The 20,518-nt window shown below is 59.5% G+C and overlaps 2 protein-coding genes across 2 annotated transcripts; one reads left to right on the top strand and one right to left on the bottom strand.

The window, feature by feature from the left end:
• Positions 1-171: 171 nt before the first annotated feature.
• On the bottom strand, positions 172-15,036 carry MMS19 (MMS19 homolog, cytosolic iron-sulfur assembly component). Its single transcript, XM_064431038.1, has 31 exons — positions 14,881-15,036; positions 11,307-11,355; positions 10,500-10,600; positions 8,916-9,001; positions 8,425-8,499; positions 7,825-7,894; positions 7,500-7,628; positions 7,230-7,291; positions 6,856-6,942; positions 6,480-6,554; positions 6,128-6,205; positions 5,688-5,826; positions 5,181-5,335; positions 4,932-5,010; positions 4,558-4,683; positions 4,167-4,248; positions 3,743-3,840; positions 3,268-3,405; positions 2,878-3,033; positions 2,538-2,637; positions 2,283-2,385; positions 2,112-2,186; positions 1,851-1,977; positions 1,668-1,768; positions 1,544-1,600; positions 1,246-1,432; positions 1,051-1,133; positions 788-952; positions 649-708; positions 427-527; positions 172-347 (listed from the first exon to the last, which is right to left on the bottom strand). Exons 1-31 carry the CDS (start codon positions 14,981-14,983, stop codon positions 320-322), a joined length of 3,075 nt encoding a protein of 1,024 aa, XP_064287108.1. The 5' UTR covers positions 14,984-15,036; the 3' UTR covers positions 172-319.
• Positions 15,037-15,061: 25 nt separating this feature from the next.
• Positions 15,062-20,138, top strand: UBTD1 (ubiquitin domain containing 1). Its single transcript, XM_064431047.1, has 3 exons — positions 15,062-15,221; positions 18,857-19,084; positions 19,312-20,138. The coding sequence occupies exons 1-3, from the start codon at positions 15,152-15,154 to the stop codon at positions 19,695-19,697; spliced, it is 684 nt and encodes a 227-aa protein (XP_064287117.1). The 5' UTR covers positions 15,062-15,151; the 3' UTR covers positions 19,698-20,138.
• The last annotated feature ends 380 nt before the right edge of the window (positions 20,139-20,518 follow it).

The following is a 20,518-nucleotide window of genomic DNA, read 5'->3' as shown; positions in this document are numbered from 1 at the left end:
TACATGGGTTGTCACACACCACACGTGTGCACAGACCTGTCCTCTCCACTCACATGTGGCAGGGGCTGTCCATCACTGTCCCTGACTGAGCAGAGGGTGGGCAAGCCACAAGCAGCATAGCTCCTTCCCTGCTGTGGGTGCTGGGAAGGGCCTGCAGTGAGGGGTGCTGTCTGCTGGCCTGCACGCTCCAGCCCTAGCACTCGGGGCAGTCCTGGGCTCTGAGGATCCAGAGGGTCCGTGGCATTTGGTTGGATGACTTGGAGGCTTAGCAAGGCGCTGGTCAGACTGTTGGGCAGCGGAGAAAGGGGACACAGGGTGCTCACCTGCCTGGGCTCCCGAGCAGGAACCTGCAGGGACAGAGATGGTGCCATCAGCCATGTCCCCGACACGCTGGCACCCCCTCAGCAGCTACTTCCACATACTCACCATTCTCCACGTGCTGCCACTGCTTCCTTCCGCACCAGCCTCTTTTTGTCATCCAAAGGCTTGGCCAGTGCCCGGATAACTCGGCCCTTGTATGGGAGCAGCTGTAGGACAGAAGGGGCCCTTTGTGAGAGAAGGGGATGCTGGCTGCCCCCCAAGAGGCTGGGGAGCCCCTTGCACCTCTACATGCAGGAGCAGGCAGCAGGGTGCTGCAGAAGCACTTACTACTGTTGTGGGCAGACTGGTAAGGGCATGGGCACAGCGCAGGGCGGCGATGCGGACAGCCTGGAACAGACAGGGATGAGGGGAGCACAGGGGGCACGAGAGAGGGGCAGAGCAGGGAGGAAGGAGGGGCTGCACGCACCATGGTGGGGCTGGAGGTGAGGTTGAGGAACTTGGTGACCAGTGTGTCGACATGCAGGCTCATGATCTGGGGAGCTTCAAGCAGCAGTGGGTGGAGGCAGCTCAGTGTGGAGAGCTGTACTACACGATCGGAGCAGGACAAGGCCTCAAGCAGGAGGGAAAGCAGCTGCAGAGAGAGGAGAACACAGGAGTCATGAGTAACCCTAAATCATACACTCCACAATGTCACAGCTCACCCTGCTTGCCAGCCAGGCTGGCTCTTACCGTGGGTAGCTCTGTCACCAGCACAGGTTTGGGGAGGTGGTTGAGCACATGCGACAGGCCCTTCAGGTAATTGGCCTTCACATCTGTGGAGAGCAGAGATGGTTACAAGCAGCCTGCAGAAGGAGGAGATGCTGGCTCAGGTCCCCTGGTTAAAGGGTCAGGCGTGGTGAGGCTGGGCTGGGGGTGGCCACTCACCGGGGCCAGCCCCGTGGAAGCCTCGCACCAGCTTGGGGACGTTGTCAGTGAAGAAGCGCTGGCGGAACATGATGCGCACGTCAGCGTGGCAGCCCTTGTGCAGCACGTCCGGGGACTCGGCCATGAGCAAGGAGAAGCCATCAGCTGTGGCTGGGCCCAGCTCTGTGTCACCCAGCAGGTCCAGCAGCTGCGAGGGAGAGAGCCCTGAGATGGAGTGCCCTGCTCCTGGGCGTCCCCAGCCAGCCATGGGGGAGCAAGGCAGGTTTCTTAGACACCACCCAGCCTCACTACCACCTACCTTGTCTGTCAGGCAAGAGCTCAGGGGGTGGTAGCGCAGCACCAGGGCTTTGGTCACCTGTGCAGGCAGAACAGTCAGTGCCAGGCTGGATCCCCCAGCCCCCCTTGTCCAGGGCAGGCCTTACCCAAAGCAGCAAGGTGAGTGCCTGCGTTCGGCGGGGCCCCTCTGCAAGGCTGGGCTCCATCTTGTTCACTGCAAGCTGCAGGATTTCATCTAGCTGCTGCCCTGGGAATGGAAGGGATAAGCTGAGCCATTCCTCCTGTCAGCAGTGGGCAGGGACACCTGGCATCTGCCCCAGCCCCCTTACCTGCTGGGTGCTTGTTCACCAGCCCTGCAAAGCACTTGGCAGCTGTGGTGGCCGTGAAGGGACAGTTGCAGGAACAGCTCAATGCCAGCAGCTCCCGGAGCAGCCATTCCTGCTGAGGAATTGCCACCTGGAAGAGACACAGAACGTGTTAAGGCCCAGGGCTGCAGCTGCTCCCTCTGTCTGTCCATGGAGCTTGGTGTGGACAGAGGCTGGAGGGTGCTTGGGCAGAGCTCCTCTCCATCCTGCTCCCCATCAACGTACATCACGGGGCAAGGAGCAGACGAAGGCCATGAGGAGGGCAACTAGGCGTCTCTGTGCCTCCAAGCATTCCCCATCCTGCAAGGCAAGAACAGTGTCCATGTCATCACAGTCCTTGCTGCCAGCCTGTGCAAACATCCTCATTCCTGGCCCAGCCCCAATCACCAAACATACCCCAAAAGGCTGGAAGGAGCAGGGAAAACTGTTTTGGGGTAGGAAGGAGACATCTCCATCCAGAAAGAGGGGCACCACATGAGAGACACTCTGGGCAGCCAGCCTAGGAAAAGACAATGTAATGTGCTGCTCTGGAAGGGTCACCAGAGACCTCCCAGGAGGCACAGGGTCTCCCTGTACAGACAGTAGCAGCGGGCATGCAGCCTGCTCCCTCCCCACGTGGAGCACCCAGCTGCCTGCCCCAGCTTCACTCACTCAGGGCTCAGGTGAGTGGTGGCAGCACTGATGACTGGGATCATGGCAGCCAGCACCTCTTCCTCCAGCAGTGCCTTGCCTGGCAGTGTATGGGTGCTCTCTGCAGGTAGTGGGAGGAATGAAACTTGCTGGAGTGTGCTGTTCAGGAGGAGGCAGGCACAGCCCCCTGAACGTACACCAGAGTGGGGCAGGGCTCTGGACAAGGGCAGGCAGCAGTGCACCCCATTCTTGAGGGCCATGGTTGCCAAAAGGCAACAGCAGCACTGACTGCAGGATCAAGGATCCCTGAGAGCCCAGGCGTTGCCTGTTCTCCCCTCTCCCACTCCAGCCCTGCACTTACCTGGCATGGCTGCCTGCACAGCCATGGCCAGCAGGCACGGCACCACTGTCTGGTGGAAGTACCAGCAGCCCTCAGCATCCTGCTGGCACTGCAGGGCCACGTGGTGCAGGCTCTGGCACACCGAGATCATGTCTTGGGTGTTCTTGGCCTCAGTCCCTGCAGGGCACAGTCACCGCCAAGTCAAACAGCCTCAACACCCAGCCCCCTGATCTGCACCAGGATCCTGGGACAATGCAGCTCTTCTGACTCCCACTCCACCAGTGGGATTCACAGCCCAGGTGTGGATTCCTTGTACCACTCCCACTCCAGCTCTCTCCCAGCCATCACCAGCAACAGAGGAAGCTCCTGCCCAGACACGCTCTGTGGAGCTACCTGCAGGAGCTCCATTACCTTTCTGCACCTTCTGGAGATGCTGAAGCAGGATGGGGACAGTCTCCTTCACGATGCTGGTGTGGGTGGACACAGCTGCCAGGGCCTGCAGGCAGCGCTGCTGCAAGGAGTGGCGCTTGTGGTAGCTCTCCTCCCGCTCTGAAGAGGAAACACACCTCAGAGGGGACCTGGGGACACCCCAGCCAAGGACAGCCAGGGCTCAGACCCTGCCAGGGTGGATGGGGTGAAGCAGTACAGCAGACCCAGCCCCTGCCAGGCTCAAGGCACTCTGCCTGCTCTGCAGCTGGGCAGCTCCTTCCCACAAGGGTGGTCCTGGCCCCACACAGGCTGGCTAGCAGACCAAGCACAGCCTGCCCTGTGCTGGGAATCCCCCAAGGACAGCCACCAACCTACACAACACAGCCCCACTGCCTGGCAGGAGCCCAATGGGGATGGAAAAAGCTTTACCCCAAAAGCACTCCTTTCCCAGCCCTACCTGACTGCAGCTCCTTTTCAAGCCTGGGTACCATGTGTCCAGAGAAAACCTTTGGGTAGGTGGGGGCCAAGGACCCAGCCGCCTCCATCGCTGCTTCACTGCCAGGGGGAAAGACAATGGAAGGTGATGCAAGGACTGCAAATCTAGGGCTGCTTCTACACCAGCTGCACAGACCTGGCCAGAAGGTGTCTCCACAATCCCACTTCTCAGCAACTTCCCTTTTCCCTCCTCAGACAGGCAGAGCAGACCCCTGCTTTGACAGGCTAAGACTTTCTTATTTCCAGCCCATGAATTGTCTGGCTTATTCCGTGTAGTCTTGTTCAGAGAGTTCCTGTGCCTTCCCTCAGGCTACAGCCCCTCTCTGCAGCAAAGCCAGGCTTTGTTCCTCTTCCCAGAGTGTGGGCGACTCCATGATGCACCTCACCTGCTCTGGGAATCCTCCTCATGCAGAGCAAGACGGATGAGGTGATCCACAACCAGCTCCAGATCAGAGGAAGACAGGAAGCCTGTAACAAGAGCCATAGAGGAATCCTACCCTTGGCCAAAGGCAAAGATGCTGGTGTGCTGGACAGAATCCTTCCTCCTCATCCAGGCCAGCAGCAATGCAGCAGCACACCAAATGCCAGAGATAAAAGATGCCCAGCACAAACAGGCAAGAGAGAGACCAAATGTCCCTGGAGCTCATGGCTTGGGTAGAACATGCTGCTGCTACTCCTGTGCACTCACAGGCAGCAGGCACAGATGTCCCAGCAGCCACCATGTCTCTCAGAACACAGTGATACCTCCCTCTGTCTCAAAGGAAAAAAGGCACCAACCTTGCAGGGAGCCCAGGACAGTCAGTGCCTTGATCCCAACCAGCTGCAGCTGCACACTGGGATCCAGCAGCGCCGAGAACACCACAGAGCAAACCGGGCCTTGGAGCGACAGCAGAGTGCTCTCATCTGGAGAGAGGGGCATGGAATCACTGCCAGTGTCTGGCTGTACCACACAGCCACCACCACAGCACTTGACAGACCCTTTCGGGGTTCTGCATTTGATATCCAATCATGCAGGGTCCCTGGCACGTGGCAGGGGCTCACACATGCAGCCACACTGGGAGTTTTCCTTGTATGTCAACATACAGGAAAGTGAGGTCAGAGCCAGCAGCCCTTGAGACGCAGATGCCTCCAGAGGGACCAGTCACCCTCACCTTCTTCCACATGTCCCCACTTCTGCTGCAACTCCAGGAAGCCTAGCAGCATTTCCAGGATTGTCCTCCTCTGGCTGCTCTGCAGGGACACAAAGGTTTAACCCAGATCACCGTCACTGCTGGGACAGAGCTGCACCTCAGCCCAGCACAGGGTGCCCGTGGGGTCTCTACCCACACTCCCACAGGAAGGACATCCTCTCAGGCCCCCTGCTGCCCCCAGGCCCTGTGGAGCCAGCGGGTGCCCCTCACCTGCGTGTGCTTGGTGTACTGCTCCAGCAGCAGGGGCAGGACGCTGTGGGTGATGCGGTGGTAGGTGCGGAGGGAGGCACCCGCTGCTGCCTGCAAGAGCTTGGCACTGGGCCACACCAGCTTCATGTCGGGCTCGCACAGATGGTGCCTGCAATCTGAGATAGGCTGGGCGTCAGCTGCAGCGGCGCAGAGCACCTCTGCCGCGCGTGCAGGACACAGCTGATAGCGGGGCTGCAACGTGCTGCCAGGGCGCAGCTCTGAGCTGCAGCACAGCCCCCCCAGCTGAGCAGCTTCCCACAGCTCCAAGCACACAGAGTGTAGTTCCAGCAGAGATGGAAGCAGCTCAATCCCCTTGTCCTCCCTTCCTGCAGCCAATTACCTTGGAGAAACCAAAATTTGCTGTGAGGACTAGAAAGAAAAGAGGCTTGAAAGAGAAGAGGAAGGCAGATCTCTGCCTAGGAGGATGCTTTCAGGCCTGGCTGCATGGGGCAGGTCTCTGTTAGCTACCTTGCAGGATGCTGCTGAGGAAGGAATCCAGGAGATCCTCAGAATCAGAGCTGAGCACGGAGCGGGAGAGGCAGGCAGAGAGAGCACGCAGTGCAGCCAGGCATTCTGTCTCTATCTTCTCACTCGCTGTCTGGAACACCTGGAGGAAAGGCCGTAGGATGAGCTGAACTCCATTGCCGACAACAAGCACAGGCTTCAGGCTCCCAATGCAGGCTGAAGAGCTCAGGCTCCTGCCTCATTTCCCACGTGATTTGGACATGCAGCATGCCTCATTCAAGCCACATGGACATACAGATATGGCTGGCCTGTCCCCTCCACTTTTCAGCTGGGGCAGTCCAAGGTCACAGGTGTGGACTGCTGGGAGATACAGAGCCTCCCAGTCTGGTTGAGAACTCCTGCTCAGCAGAAGCCCAGCCAAGGGGGAGCCCTGCAGTACTCACCTCTCTGCGCAGGGATGACCAGAGGCTGGGAAGGAATTCCTGCAGCTCCTTCTGCCCATAGATGGCACAGCAGGCAGTCTGCAAGAGGGAGCCAGGAGAAAGCATCACAGAAAAGCCAGTACCAGGAGGACACGGTGCTGGGACACTGCCCATCCTGGCAGGCTCATGCTGAGCTGCACAAATCACTCAAGAAAAACAGGAAAGAGTGATGCAGGCCGAATCACGACTCTGGAAATTGTGGTTCTGCAAGGGAGAGTCTCTGGCTGGCAGGAAGAAGGGCTCAGAAGTGGCTGTCAGCTGCTGCTGCCACAGATCAGTTGTAGGCTGAAGGGAGTAGGGGATCTCTCCTTACCAGAGTCTGCAGCGAGTCAAGCTTGGCACTTTGCAGTTCTGAGTCCAACTTCTCAATCAGCAGAGGGAGAAGGAACTGCAGAGAGAAACACTTTAATTCAGCCCATCCCTTGTACCACCTTGTCCATGGCCCTACAAGGCTGCACGTTCAGCCTCTGCCAGGAGAGCAGAGGTGAAGGGGTGCCTGCAATAGGCAGCCCCTTCCCAGGATGCCAGTCAGCACTCTCCTCATGACCAGCTCCAGCAGGAGACAGGGCTGCCCAAGTGCAAGCTCCTGGTCCCAGTTTTTCCCGTCCCACAGAGTCACAGCAGGAGCTGCAGCACTATGAAAGGCAGCCTGTGCTAAGGGAACAGTAAATCCCCAAGGAGCTTCATACCTCAGCAAACTGGGTTGTGGAGGCCAGTACAGCACGGAGACTCAGGATCAGGTCTTCCCTCTGGATGCCATGAGGATCATTGGGGGGCTGGAAAGGAAGCAGAGAGCAGGTCACTCACCATTGAGGAAACATCCTAACCCAGCCATCAGCCGAGGCTGCATCACTTCATCTCCAGCAAGGCAGCAGCAGCACTAGTCACTGCAGCTAGCTTGGCACCAGCCTGTCAGCCTGGGTGCCACAGATCACAGCTGAACACTGCTCAGCCAAGACCCTTGGCCACCCTCTCATCCCATTCCCTGGAAAGGACATAACCCCCTAAGAAAACACCAGAAAGAAACAAAGAATAGGCCGTGGCACACAGCAGACTCACTCACTGGAGTAAAATCAACAGGGAAGTAGCAGGATGTAACTTCAAACAGCTCCTCCACAAAGGGACCTGCAGACAGAAGAGAGGGGGTGAGCAAAGATATTGGGCAAAAAAGGCACAGCAGCTCTGTTCAGCACCCACAGTAGGCCAGCTCTGCAGCTTTTAAAGCATGTTAGGAACCACCCCCATCTGATCAGACCCAAGAGCCATCTCTCCAACAGCTCAAAGAAAAAGGATATGTTTTCCAGTCAGCTCTGCATGGCAGGTTTAGGCTCACCCAGGGCATAGTCCTTGGCAATGAGATCATGCACAATCTGGAAGGCCACCAGCAGATTGCGGGGATCCTTCTCCCCATCCATGACCTGGATGAAGCCAAAGGTGAAGTTGGCACCCAGGCCCTTCAGCTCTGCAGAAAGAAGGAGTGTGAGCAGGTGCAGGACATCAGACCTTACAACATGGCATTAAATCAGCCAATTTGCTCCAGCCCCACAGTCCTTTTCCAGGTCTCCCAGGCAGAGCCACAGAGCCTTTGGAGAAGGTGAAAGTGAGTCATTTTCCCAGCCTCAACAATCCCAGAGTGTCTCTGGCATCTGCCCCCTCACCTTCCTCCCTGGTGCTCATGAAGTTGGTGATGATGCTGTAGACTGTGTGGCGGTCCAGCTGCAGCAAGGACTGAAGGGAGGAGCAGACCAATCAAAACCATCCTCTACACATGGCAGCACAGCTACCCACTACCCCATGGGCAACACACGCCCTTGAGAGAGCAGGACCCCCAGCAGCTCAGCTGCTGCTCCCTAGCACAGAGATCCCATTTATCACATGCCTATGCAATGGCACATGGACATGACTCTGTCCCATCACAGCATGAATGCACTATCAGTCACACCAGGGCCACGCATGCTGCCCAAGGCATTGCCCTCAAAAACAATCTTACATGTGAGGAGAATTGGACTGGGGGCACTTAAACACAGAGAATAGAACAAAAGGAAATAATTCCCCTAGGGCTGAGCAAAGAGAGGACAAGGACCAAACAGGATTCTTGGCTGCTGTCTGTCTCTCTTGCAGTGAGCCAAGCTGTCTCTGAGCTCTGCAGAAGCACTGTAGTGTGCTGAAAGTAGCCTGTCCTCAGGGCAGGTAGGCCATCCCCAGACACACAGGGAGCAGAGATCAAGGACAGGAGGATAGGAAATCACATTGCTCACCTGCACATGTACCTCCTGGAAGATGGCTTTGAGCACAGACACTGCTAGCCCTGGGGACAGGACCTCACACATACTCTGGGGACAGAAAGAGAAAAGCAAGAATAGAATACCATGATGGCAGCCACAAAATGCTGCTCCTGCCTCCATGCAGCAGCTGCCTAAAGGATCGTCTTCCACAACAGGGAGAGCTCACCACCCCATCCCCAGACAGAACAGGATAAGATGCCCATCATCTGTGCTGCTCCCCAGGAGGGTCAGGGAATCCTTGCCCCACTACCCAAGACAGGGCAGGAAATCAAGGCAGTCTCCTGTCCCCAGCTCCTCCACAAGGGGCACAGCAGAAGAGAGGAGACAGGGCAATGCTGCCAGATGGGCTGGCAGCCCAGCCAGGCTCTGCTTGACACAGTGCTCCAACCCATACCCAGGTGTTGCACCTCCCTGACACTGCTGGGGAATGCATCCCAGCACGTGGGCTGGGGGTGTGAGCTCACCAGAGCCCGGAGTCCCTGGAGCACCGAGGGAATCACCAGGTGATTGTCTTGCAGCCGGCTCTCATAGAACAGGACCAGATGCAGCACTGTCAGAAACAGACACCCATGTGTGTTAGCCCAAGGAAATGCAGCTGCTGGGTGCTGGCCCCAGCTCAACCACAAGCTGATGGATTAAGAGTGGTGCACCACCTTGCACTGGCGAATGGGACAAACTGCTGCTTTTGGGTGCACCCACCTGGCTCCAACACCTTTGCCCTCCTCTTGTAAGCAGCCCACGCCTAATTGCAGCAGGGCAGCAGCCACCTCTGGCTGCTGCAGAAGTGCTGGAGCTACCCAAGAGGCATTTGCCCTGGCCTGTCCAGACATGTGGATGCAGACACCAGCAGTAGAGTGGCAGTCTGCTCAGCAGAGGCTGGAGGATGTCATGGGGTGGGGTACAGAGCTGGGGCAGGAGTTCTGCCTTCCTCCAACTTGGCTCCACGACACGTTCCTGGCCCCTGAGTCACGGCCACGGGCGCCTGCACACCCCAGCCCTGGGGAGTGGCAGCAGGAAGCAGACTGGAAGAGCCGGCTAGCAGCATCCTGTGCCCACAGCTGCTGCAGAAACTCAGCCCCCAGGAGGCAGCTTGACGCAGCGCTTGAGAAATTACCTGCGTGAGCAGGGACACGAGGCTCTAACACAGCTTGCTCCCCTTGCTCAATTGCCCTGAGTCTCTTTTCTCCTTCAGTTCTCCCACTGAACCTCCCCACTTCTGGCTGCCCCTCCAGAGCACTCCAGGTCCCATCAGTCATCACACCTGTCTCCAGCTACTGCAGTAGATAAGGTTCTATGCACAGCTGCTCTCAGCCCTGCCTGGCTCAAGCCAAAGACAGCCAAATTCCAAGGACTGAGCATCTTTTACTTTTATCCTCCCCTCCCTCCACCTTACTTACTAGCTGGGCACCCTGTCTAGCCAGCCTGCTGGCATAAGTTCAGCTTCCCATCTGCAAGGCCCCAAGCCCAAGCCAAAGCTTGTTAGCACTTACTGGCTTTCCCTGTTGCCAGCCAGCTGCTATGGGGCATTTAACAGAGGCAGACCTTCTCCTTGCCTCCATGAACAGGGCATCTTCCCCTCCCCACCCCAGACCCCCAGTCCATTCTCATCCTTACACTGATCTCCCCTCCTCCCCAGGCCTCAGGGTTCCTCCTGAGTTATCTGGTGAGGCTGCAGAGCTGCAGTGTGACTTGATGTGTGAAGGACAGTCTTCCTGCTCTGAGTCACCACCCAGGGATTCTGACATACAGATGTATCCCCAGTGTGTCCCATGTGGCACTGAGCACACCTTGGTGTGCAGCACCCACGCACTGTCAGGGGCCCCAGCTGCCCAGCAATTTGGTGTATTCACACAGTGACCTGAATTGTCTGGTGAGTTTGGCTAAAAGGCTGCAGCTCAAAGCTTCATGGACTTTGGACTTTGTCTCTTAGAGACATGTACAAGGTTGCCACAGTGTTAAATCAATCCCTTTGCCAATTGCAGGACAGACATTTTAATGGCACATGCTTTGTCCCTAGCCAGACACTCAAGGGTCAGAAAAGCCCTTACCTTCCTTCTCCTGGAGTAGGGAGTAACACTGGAGCAGAACTTGTGACAACAGCTGGATGCCTCGCCCTCGCATCCGAGGATCTGTGTTCTCCAGGGAAAACCTAGGCCAAGAGGGGAGAAAGCCCAAGAAGCCTGTTGTAAGCAGGCACATCCAAGCAGGAAGCACATCCTGAGCAGGCACATTACAAAACCAAAGAGGTGCCCCTCTGTGGGCCCAACCATGCCTGACTTGCTGGCAGGGTGGAAATAGACTCCTCTCCCCCTGTCTGTGCTGCGTGTGTGCACTCAGCCCCAGAACCATGCAGAAAGAAATCCAAGCTCTCAAGTCAGATCAAAGAAATTGCTCTTGCACCATGCTCCCAAGATCGCAAGGATCAAAAAGGATAAAGTCTCTTGCAGTGAGGCAAACCCAGCCCCCAGCCTGGGAGAAATGAGCCTAGGCCATGGACAGTTGGCAGAAGCTGAGTGCCAGCCAACCTTGTGACATGGTGCTGTGCAGCTGTGTGCTCAGGCAGCTCTTGCTGGGGTAGCCCCAGCTGAAAAGTGCCCTGCAGCATGCTGCCTGCCACAACACCTCTCCTCTGTCCTGGGAGAGCATCAAGAGCTGCTCTGGCCTTGCTCCTTCCCAAAGAGCTCCCACATCCAGGGAGGGCAAAGCACTGCTCAAGCACTGCGAGCAGACAACATCCTGCCCACTGCAATGTGTCATCCTGGATGAGCACACTTGTCCTTCTCAATATCCTCCTTCTGGGAATGTCCCTTGCAAGGCCCTTACCCAATGTAAAACTTGCATAAGGCTTTTCTTACCCCAGGGCTTCCACAAGCTGCAGCACTGTCCACCTTCCATCTTTCACCCCTGGAGAAAGGAGGTAAAGAGTGAACCAGAGATCACGCAGGCATGTTGCTGAGATGGCTGCTGGGACACATCCCAGCACTGCACTGGTCACTGCTGACTCCTCACCTAGCATCAAAGGAGCCATGTGCACTCAACTGGTGGGGCTGCTGCAGCCCTGCCTGCAAACAGCTCTGAGACTGAGAGCTGAGAGGAGACAGCCAGCAGAGAACTTGCCAGCACTTTGCCTCAGCCTCTCCCTGCAGCATGGCTGTATGTGTGGCTCCTAAGAGAAGTCTTGCTGTGTTCCACTTCTCTGAGATACTAAAACCCCTTCTCTAATGTGAGGAGACAGAGGGCAGCTCTCCAGGTGCTTCCAGAGGAGAACAGGCCGAACAAGCAGCACAGACACTAGGGATCACTCAGCTTCCCACCTTGGCTCCATCCACACTGTGCAAGAACTGCACTCACTTCTTCCAAGATGGAGGGCACAGGGAAAGGCAGTTTTGTGGTCAGAGGAAGATAAAATGCTGGGATTCCTGGAGCCTATTTCCAACTCTGACTCAAATTCCTTGCCAGGTTGCCTCATTCACCTACTGCCTCTGTACTCTTGCAATTCCACTGGGGGAAGAGTCACTCCTCAGGAGGCTTTGGTAAGGACCTGCTTGCTGCACCTTACAAGAACCTTGGCAGAAGGGCAGGCTCTCCATTCCTGCAACCCATTGCCAGTGTGGCACCTCCCCAGAAGGAAAGCTCTGTGTATGCCCTCTGCTCAGACATACACTGGCAGGCAAGGGACTGCCTTACCTTCAGACCCCTAACCTGCAGCTCGGGTGTCAAGTGACATTGCTGGAAAACAAGCAGCACCCTCACTCTCTGCCTGGACAAAACAGCATTCCTCCACAAAAACAAACAAATCACCTGGCAGTCACTGAGACTCACTGTCTTTGCCCAGGGGCACTTTTGGGCACTCTGGAGGGACCTGCTCACCTCTCTGCCCTGCTGAACCTACACAACTGACAGGGCACTCACCCTCTCAGAAGCCCAAAGGTTTCATTATGGACTTTCCCAGGCCTTGTTCCAGCTAGTGTCTCCTGCTGCTGCAAGCATTTACTGTCTCTTCCTAAGCAGTTAATTCCAGTATTAAGACACAGAGTTCATCACAGAGCTGTCTCCAGGGATGGGATGACAGTGTTTTCTGACAGTGTGTTCTGACAGCAGGCAGTCCTGAGTCCAGTAACAAAGCTTTCAGTCCTGCCTGGCGCAGCAGGGAGAGGGAGCCTGAACTGAGAAACAGAGCAGATAAGGGGAGCTGTGTGGAGAAAGAGCCCAGCAGGCCTCGGGATTGACGGGCACAGACTGGAAAGGGGGCACCCTCAGAGACAGCCATGACGTGCTGGCAAAATTTCCTGCAGAAAAACAACAGTGAAACAGCAAGCAGATGCTTTGCACCAGCCAAAGCAGAGTGTGCTGCAGAGAGAGCTTGGATGGCTCCTCCACATCCAGCATCCCAATATTCCACTCTGCAAGCTCATGAAGAGCCCTTGTGCCTCTGCACCGTCACAGAAAAAGTCTGAGACAAATGCCATCTCTGTGGCCAGGTGCTCTTCCTCTCTGTGCCTGCAGAGACTGAAAGCAGCTCTGCACAAAGCTTCTGGCTCCCTACTCAACAGGAAAGAGCTGCAGTGTGATGGCCAAAGCACAGTCAGGTACTGACACACCCCGAGGTCAGCAGCTCCTTTGCTCAGCTCAGCGAGGGCACTCCCTGTGCTCTCAGGGACCCAGGTGTGACCAGCTTTGTCTCACACGGGGTGGCCACCCCTCCTGGCACAGCCTGAGTGTGGTGTGCTCGTGGCCAGCGCTGCACACTGAGTGAGTGCCAGCACAGCTCACTGGACCTGCCCCATCAGCAGGGCAGGCACAGCCTGAAACTGCTGCCTCACATCTGGCAGCAGCACACGTGCCCCAGGGTGAATCAGGCACCTTGAATCCCTTTACCAGGAGGGGCTGCCTGCCTATTCTGGCATTCCTGTAGCTCCCAGAGACTTAACAGAAGCAAGCCATTCACCCTTTGCTGGATTGCTGCTCTGAACCAAGCTGCTCTCTTTCCTGACAGGTCTCTCCCCTTCCAGTGTCCTTCTGAGTATCAGTTGCTTCTGGAGCACTTCCATTCTTGTTTCCCCTACACCTTCAAAATGTGAGCACAGCATTCACAGGGAATGTGTAATGGATTCTGTAACACCACTATCCTTCTCTCCCCATTTTTAAGATGAATTCAGCCTCCTCCTGCCACGCACTGACCCAGGCAGCCCAACCTGCCTGTGGCAGCACCAAGGCCTTCAGGCCACTTGCCAAGTTATGCTCATTTTAGTCCTTAGCAACAAAGTGGGGAAGCTCAATGTGTTTGTTACAGCAATTGCACAATGGCCATGAACTTAGAAAAGACCTCCCTATCCTTCTGCCCAAGGATACCCAATGCAATTTAATCCTTTCTGATGCGTGGTGCTCTACGAGGTCAGAGGGGCTCAAGGACACTTGCCAGCCCCTCTGTGAAGGTGGGTTTGTCACAAGAGCCACAAGGCTGAAAAGAGCTGGGAGGAGCAAGAGGGGAGCAATTCTCTTTGTACATCTTACAAGAGACAAAGCTTTCTGCAGGCACTTCTGTGACATGACTGACATCAGGTGACAACAGCAGTTGTAAGGGTATCCTTCCCCACGTATATTCTAAATATGTCAGAGACTGTGTAACCCTTCTGCAACAACCTGAATGTCACATAGTTTAGTGAATTCCTCCAAATTTGCTTGGCATTTTCTTCACTCAGTGTTACATGGGCCACTGGGTTAGCTTTCTGTTTTGCCAGCTCATCTCATCACCCAGACACTACATAGCAGTTCACAAGCCATCAGGCCTTGGGAAGGTCTAGCAGCTACCTGTGTGTGTAATGCAGCTCAACAACAGCCCTTCTCAGCTCCCCGATTTCCTCCCTGAAACACGCTGAAGCCACTGCCTACACACAAAAATATCACCTTAGCCTTAGAAAGACACATTCCTGAAGCTGCAGCTTCCCTAATGCAACAGTCAATTGCTGTTCGGAGAAGGATAAATTATCCTATGAAAACAAATGCCAAAGCTAAGAAAGGGGGAGAAACTACAGTGGGGGTAGTCTGCAGCCATCACCTCCCACGGTGCCTCGGCAAGGCCATGAGCTCTGGTCGCACTGTCGCTTTCTGTGCCACCCACAGCGGCCGGGCCCTGGAGCCCCTCAGCCCGCGGCTGTCCCGCTCCTACCGCGCCGCTCCTCGGCAGCTCCGGGCCCTGCCCTACCCATTCCCACGTGCGCTGCTTCGCACGGCAGCCTCACAACGCACAGACACGCTCTGTCCCGCGCCCTGCCCGGCCCGGCCCGGCCCTGCCCCGCAGCCCCACGCTTCCTCCCAGAGCCCTCCCCGCACCGCCACCACCGCCGTGCCCACGCCCGCCCCAGGCCCGGCCCGGCCCCGCCGCGGTGCCCACGCCCAGTCCCGCCCCGCCCCGCCCCCGCGCGGTACCTGCCGCCACCTCCGCGGCACGGCCGTCCTGCTGCCCGGACACGAAGTCGCGGACGGAGGCGGCGAGCGCCTCAGCCTCAGCCTCCGCCCCGGCCGCCGCCATGACACCCGCGCGCAGGGCCGCGGCCCGGCCCCCGCTGCCCGCCTGCGCCTGCGCGGGGGCGGTGCCGGCGGTCACGTGCGCCGGGGGCGGGGCGGCCCCGCGCGCACGGGCGGGCGCAGCGCGGAGCCGGCGCGGCCCCGATGCCGAGCGCCGCCGCTCGGCCCCGCCATGGGCGGCTGCGTGGGGCGGCAGCGCCAGGAGCGGCCCGCCGCCGGCGGCAACACCCGCAAGCGAGCCGGTGAGCGGGGGTCGTCCGGGCTGGGCTGCCCCGCGATCGCGGGCACTGGAGCGGGGGGGGGGGTCCCGTGTCCCCCCGGGGGTGGCGCGGGAGGAACGTGGGCACCGGAGGGGCGCAGTCCGCCACGGGACAACTCCCCCTCGCACAGCCCCAGTGCCGCTCGGTGCCCTCGGGGTTCCCGGACCCCGGGGAGCCCGGCTCGGTGCGCGGCCTCGGGAGCGGACGGGAGCGGCGGCTGCCGTCCCGGTGCCCCGGGGCTGTGCGGGGTCAGGGCTGGGGCGCAGCGCGTCCCGCCGAGCCCTGCCCGCTCCCGGCTCCTCCCGGGAAGCGCTGTCCGGGGAGGACTGCGGGGGCGGGTGCCCCGGTCCGGGCTCGGCAGGGTCCCGCTAACGGAGGGTGCTGCCTGCCCGCCGTCCCGTGCGGCTGCCGGCGGGCACCGCCGCGTCCGCGCTGCCCCGGGGCCTCGGCAGGGGCGGCTAGGGCAGGGAGCGGCGGCGGCGGGGCTGGTGCAGCCCCCGGAGTTACGGTGCCGAACACCCGGCTGCCGTGAGGCGCTTCCCCGTGATGCCGCGCCGGAGGTCCCGGGGGCCGCGGGGATGGTACGGCGGACTTTGGCGGAGAAGCCGTGGGCTGGTAGGATGAATCACGCCTTTCCCCTGCCGCCTCCCCGGCCGGTGCCGCCGCAGCCGGTAATTACCGTGTTTATGGCAGAGCGGTAGTGGGCGGCGGGAGAGGAGGGGCAGGAAGCGTGTGCCCGGGACGGGACGCCCCGGCCCTCGCCTGCAGCTGGGATGAGGGAGGCAGGCAGGGAAGGGCGTTTTCCGTGGGACGGTGCTCGCCCTCCGGCAGCACGTGCGGGGTGCCGTGGGCAGCCGCCCCCAGGCGTGCCAGCCTGCCCCGGGGATGCCCTGCTGGGATGGACTGGGGTGGCAGCTCCCCCACCCCGACTCACTTTGCCCCCCAGGAGCGCCTTCCTGCGGGAATCGCTGAGGCCTCGGCTTCCTGGCTGACTGTCCCCTCAGCTTGGGGGGATGTGGGGCCATTACCTTGTGGCTCAGGCTGCTGTGATGGGGGGCAGGGTAAAATCCCAACATCTGGATCTGTGTGATCTCCTCCCGTGCCAGGCAACAGCTGGCTGCAGACCCTGTGTCTCCATCCCCACTTGCTCTCCTGGGATGGGTCATGGTCTCTTCCTGGTATGCTGCTGGCAGTCGCTGCTGCTGCTTTCTTCCAGGATGTCCCTTCCCAGGAGAGCGGGGCTGTCCCTTGTGCCAGGTGCCCTGGCTGCTTCCTGCCTTTGCTTGCATGGTCCCACCAGCCCATGGCAGCTGCTCAGCAGGTGGTGGGGGATGAAGCAAGGCTACAGCTGCTGTCCCCAGCACTGTGGGGACACTGCCCTGCGCCAGCAGGTCCCAGTACATGAGCACCTACCCTCAGCAGGGAGGGGTGCTCTGCCTGCACAGCTCTGCTGCCACAGGGGCTGCTGAGCAGCCCACCTGCCTGGCCAGCTCCTGCCCCGGCTGGGGCTTGTTGTGACCCCCTGTGCAGTGATTCTTCGAGGGCTCCTGGCAGCAGGTGACAGTATTGTCCCTGGGGTGGCCAGCTTACCACAGCAGGAGCTGGGGATGCCCGTGGCACGCAGCATCCCAGCCCTGCCTGGCTCGGGAGTGGACCAGCCAGCACTGCTGCCTTCTGGCTGACATCTTCTCTGGGGCCTCCAGGAGCTGCCAGCTGGGGCTGCCTAAGGCTCCTGCGGGCAGGGAGCAAGCCCAGGGCAGGGAGGCCCTTGGGTCACCTCCTCCTGCCTGGGGGTCCCTCAGCAGGGCACGGCGGGGGCTGAGCCACGGGCAGGGTGCTGCAGGCACGGGGCAGGAGGCAGCAGGCTGCCAGCCAGATCCTGTTGGCTCGAGTCCGGGCACAGCGAGCGGATGGACCTGTCTGGTGGTGCTGCCGTGGAGAGTTGCACAAGGGGCTCGGAATAGAGCAGCAGGAGGTGATTAGAAGGTGCAGGCCCAGCTGGGTGGTAGCAATAAATAGACTAGGCTTAAGCCCCTGCCTACCTGGGCAAGGCTGCTGGGCATGTCTGTACACACGAGGCAGCCACAGTCTGTCCCTGCCACAGCCGACCCCCTCAGCTCCAGTCCTGCTGCCTCTCCTGGGCCAGCCTCTTCCCTTTGTTGCAAGCAGAGCTGGGGGAATGGTGCTGGGAGTGCTGGCCACGATTCCTGGCTGTGAGAACATGAGCCCCAGCCTGATGGCCATAGCAGTGCAGGGACATGATCCCAGACATGTCCTTCAGGCTGGCTTCAGGACACTTCTCCGCTGCCCTCCTGGGGCAGGTGTTGCCTCTGACCTTGCCGTGTCCTGTGGTGCTGCAAATCCCTCTGGCCCAGCACCGTGACTGCTGAATCGGCAGCGCTGGCTGCAGCCGGCTGCCCTTGCTGCTCCAGGGATGAGGGCAGGATGCTGCCTGCCGGGGATGCTGGGTGCCCAGCCCTGGGCTAGCTGAGCACCTGTGCCCCCTGGGGACCCCTGAGGTGGGTGCTGGCTGGGAAGAGAGGCTGTGCTGGCTCCAGGGGTGAGGCAGGGCCGGTGCAATCACAAAGGACGTGGAGTGCTGTGTGTCAGCACACCCTTGCTCAGGAGCAGCTGCCTGGGGAACTCGGCTCAGCCCACAGCTGGCAGTGGTGGCTGTCTCCAGTGGCTGGGGTGTGTGGCATTACCTTGCCTGGCAGGACGCTGTGTGGGCACCGGCATCTTCCTGCCCAGCTGGAGCCTCACTTTCCCCTCATCCTGTCCCCAGAGGAGGGGTGCTGCCTGGCCAGCTCAGGGAGGGGGGTGACAGGAAGGAGGTGTTATCATTCATTGTCCCCAGCTCAGCTGGGAGTGACAACAACTCCTTCCTGCCCCACGTGTCCGGCCTGGCTGTGGGACCGATGGGACAGGGCTGTTCCCACAGGGCCACAGCCCGGTGTAGTGAGGGCATGGTGATCTGGGACTGGCACTGGGGTGGCTCAGATCCCTGGGCAATGCTGGCTGCTGCAGGTCTGTGGGGATGTGGCTAGGGGCTGGTTCAGCCCGTTGCTGGGGCACCTGCAGTCTGGCAGTGATGCCCTCTGTCCCTCTGATGCCCGGGACGTTGTGTGCCTGCTGTCTTGCCTGCAGCTGGTCCCTGTCATCCCGAGGTGGGCAGAGGGAACAGTGAAGTCCTGACCCCCCTTTGCTGCAGCTCAGCCTTTGTAATCCCCTTCTCGTTCCGACTCACCAGCTTATTTCCTGGCTAATTCCCCAAGCTATAAATACTGTGCTGCCTCAAAGGGCCCGGAGGCCCTGTGACTACCCTACGGGGCAGTGGCTGGTCCCCCAAGCAAGGAAGCAAGAGCCCTTGTCCCCCTGGGGCAAAGTGTGTCACTTGGGGGAGCAACTGCTGTGGGGCCAGTGGGATCTTGGGCCAGGCTTGCTTAGGCCAGCCACCCCTGGCTACACTGCGGGCTGTTGTTCACTGGACAGGGTGATCCCCAGACCCTTGCTGGGGTGCAGGAGGTCCTCAGGAAGAACCTGTGGTTGTGGGGAGGTGGGGGGCTGAGGACCCGAGGGGAAACCCTGACCTTTGGCTGAATATCCCCCCTCTGCAGGCCGCAATGAGCCCCTGAAGAAGGAGTGTCCCAAGTGGAAGAGTGACTACCCCATGACAGACGGGCAGCTGCGCAGCAAGCGGGACGAGTTTTGGGACACAGCACCAGCCTTCGAAGGCCGCAAGGAGATCTGGGATGCCCTGAAGGCTGCTGCCTACGCTGTAGAAGCCAATGACCACAGCCTGGCCCAGGCCATCCTCGATGGAGCCAGCATCACCCTGCCCCATGGTGAGGGTCAGCACTGGGTGTTTGGGTGGGCTGTGTGCTGAGTGCCCCATATCTGGGCACATGGGGGTCCCAGGCTGGAGTGGAAAGGGGCTCCCACCTGCCATCCAGAGCTCAGCCCAGCTGAGGTGAGAAAGGCAGGCTGTGCCATGCTGCTTGAGGTGGCCCTGTCGCCATTTGAGTGGTCCATGGGGATTCCCACCCTTAGTGTCTTATCCTGCTGTCCCCAGGGTCCCTGACGGAGTGCTACGATGAGCTGGGCAACCGCTACCAGCTGCCCGTCTACTGCCTTGCACCCCCCGTCAACCTGATCCTGGAGCGGAGCGAGGAGGAGGCGCTGGAGCCGGCCGAGCCTCCGCCCAACGCGCGCCGCGAGTTCACCCTCAAGGTGCGCCTCTCCACCGGCAAGGACCTGCGCCTCAGCGCCAGCATGAGTGACACCATCGGGCAGCTGAAGAAGCAGCTGCAGGCGCAGGAGGGCATTGACCTGGCCTGGCAGCGCTGGTTCTTCTCAGGCAAGCTGCTCACTGACCGCACACGACTGCAGGAGACCAAGATCCAGAAGGATTTTGTTGTGCAAGTGATTGTCAACCAGCCCCTTCCACCCAGGAACTGAGCCACCCGCTGCTGGTTGAGGGGAGAGGGCAGGGGGCTGGGGGACAGCGGCACCTCTGGGGATTCCCTGTGCTGTGTTCTGGCCCATCCGGAGCTGCTCCTGCTCCCCCCTGAGGCTGCCACACAGGTGATCCCCCCAGGAAGGTCTGCATGGGGCTGTGCCACCACGGTGGCTCCCCTTGGCTGGGGACACGGGCAGGCGCCGTGTTTGCTGAAGGAGTTCAAGACCAAATGTCTCTGGGGCTGGGACTCCTCTGCCAGGCTGTGCCGGCAGGGAGAGGCTGTGACCCACTGGGCTCTGGCTTCCCCCTGGCCAGGAGACCCGTGGGGTGCTGGGCTGGGTGGAGATGTCTCCCCTCTGTACATAGTCTGTATTTATCAATAAAGCCTTTTCATCCTTCCTCTGGCCTTGGGGACAGGCTGGAGGGGGCTGTAACCCATAGCCATGAGGTCCCTGTGACTGTCCTGTATCTGCTCCCATGTCAGAATGGGCACAGGGTGGTCAGGGGTAGCCTGGACACCCCAGTTCTGCTCCCTAGTGCCACCCTGGCCCTGTCCTAACCGCCCTGGCTGTTTGCTTGCCAGGACCCCCTCCCCTGCATTGTCCCATTGTCATTCCAGCTGCTTCTTAGTGTGGGTCGCCACGTCCCTTTCCTGGTGCTTCTCCTCTGGAGGTTTAAGCTTGTGTCTGCCCTTGAGCTAGATGGGACAGTCTGTGGAGGGGAACAGTCCCAAGGCTACCTTCATGACCACCATGGCCTGCCCTGATGAAAATAGTCCTTCTGCTATGGGAGCTGTCACACCCCTGGGACAGGGCACCCA

Source organism: Passer domesticus, chromosome 8 (genome assembly GCF_036417665.1).
Source record: "Passer domesticus isolate bPasDom1 chromosome 8, bPasDom1.hap1, whole genome shotgun sequence".
Taxonomy (NCBI): Eukaryota; Metazoa; Chordata; class Aves; order Passeriformes; family Passeridae; genus Passer; species Passer domesticus.
Note: the sequence above shows the minus strand (reverse complement) of the source record. Positions and strands in the feature narration are given on the sequence as shown.

Excerpts from the sequence above, each read along its gene's own strand:
- MMS19 (XM_064431038.1), bottom strand. The coding sequence starts at position 14,983 with ATGGCGGCGGCCGGGGCGGAGGCTGAGGCTGAGGCGCTCGCCGCCTCC. Across the intron at positions 5,011-5,180 it reads AGTACACCAAGCACACGCAG|AGCAGCCAGAGGAGGACAAT; the intron begins GTGAGGGGCACC and ends GTGTCCCTGCAG. Across the intron at positions 3,034-3,267 it reads TCTCCAGAAGGTGCAGAAAG|GGACTGAGGCCAAGAACACC; the intron begins GTAATGGAGCTC and ends TGTGCCCTGCAG.
- UBTD1 (XM_064431047.1), top strand. The coding sequence starts at position 15,152 with ATGGGCGGCTGCGTGGGGCGGCAGCGCCAGGAGCGGCCCGCCGCCGGC. Across the intron at positions 15,222-18,856 it reads CAACACCCGCAAGCGAGCCG|GCCGCAATGAGCCCCTGAAG; the intron begins GTGAGCGGGGGT and ends CCCCCTCTGCAG. Across the intron at positions 19,085-19,311 it reads CAGCATCACCCTGCCCCATG|GGTCCCTGACGGAGTGCTAC; the intron begins GTGAGGGTCAGC and ends TGCTGTCCCCAG.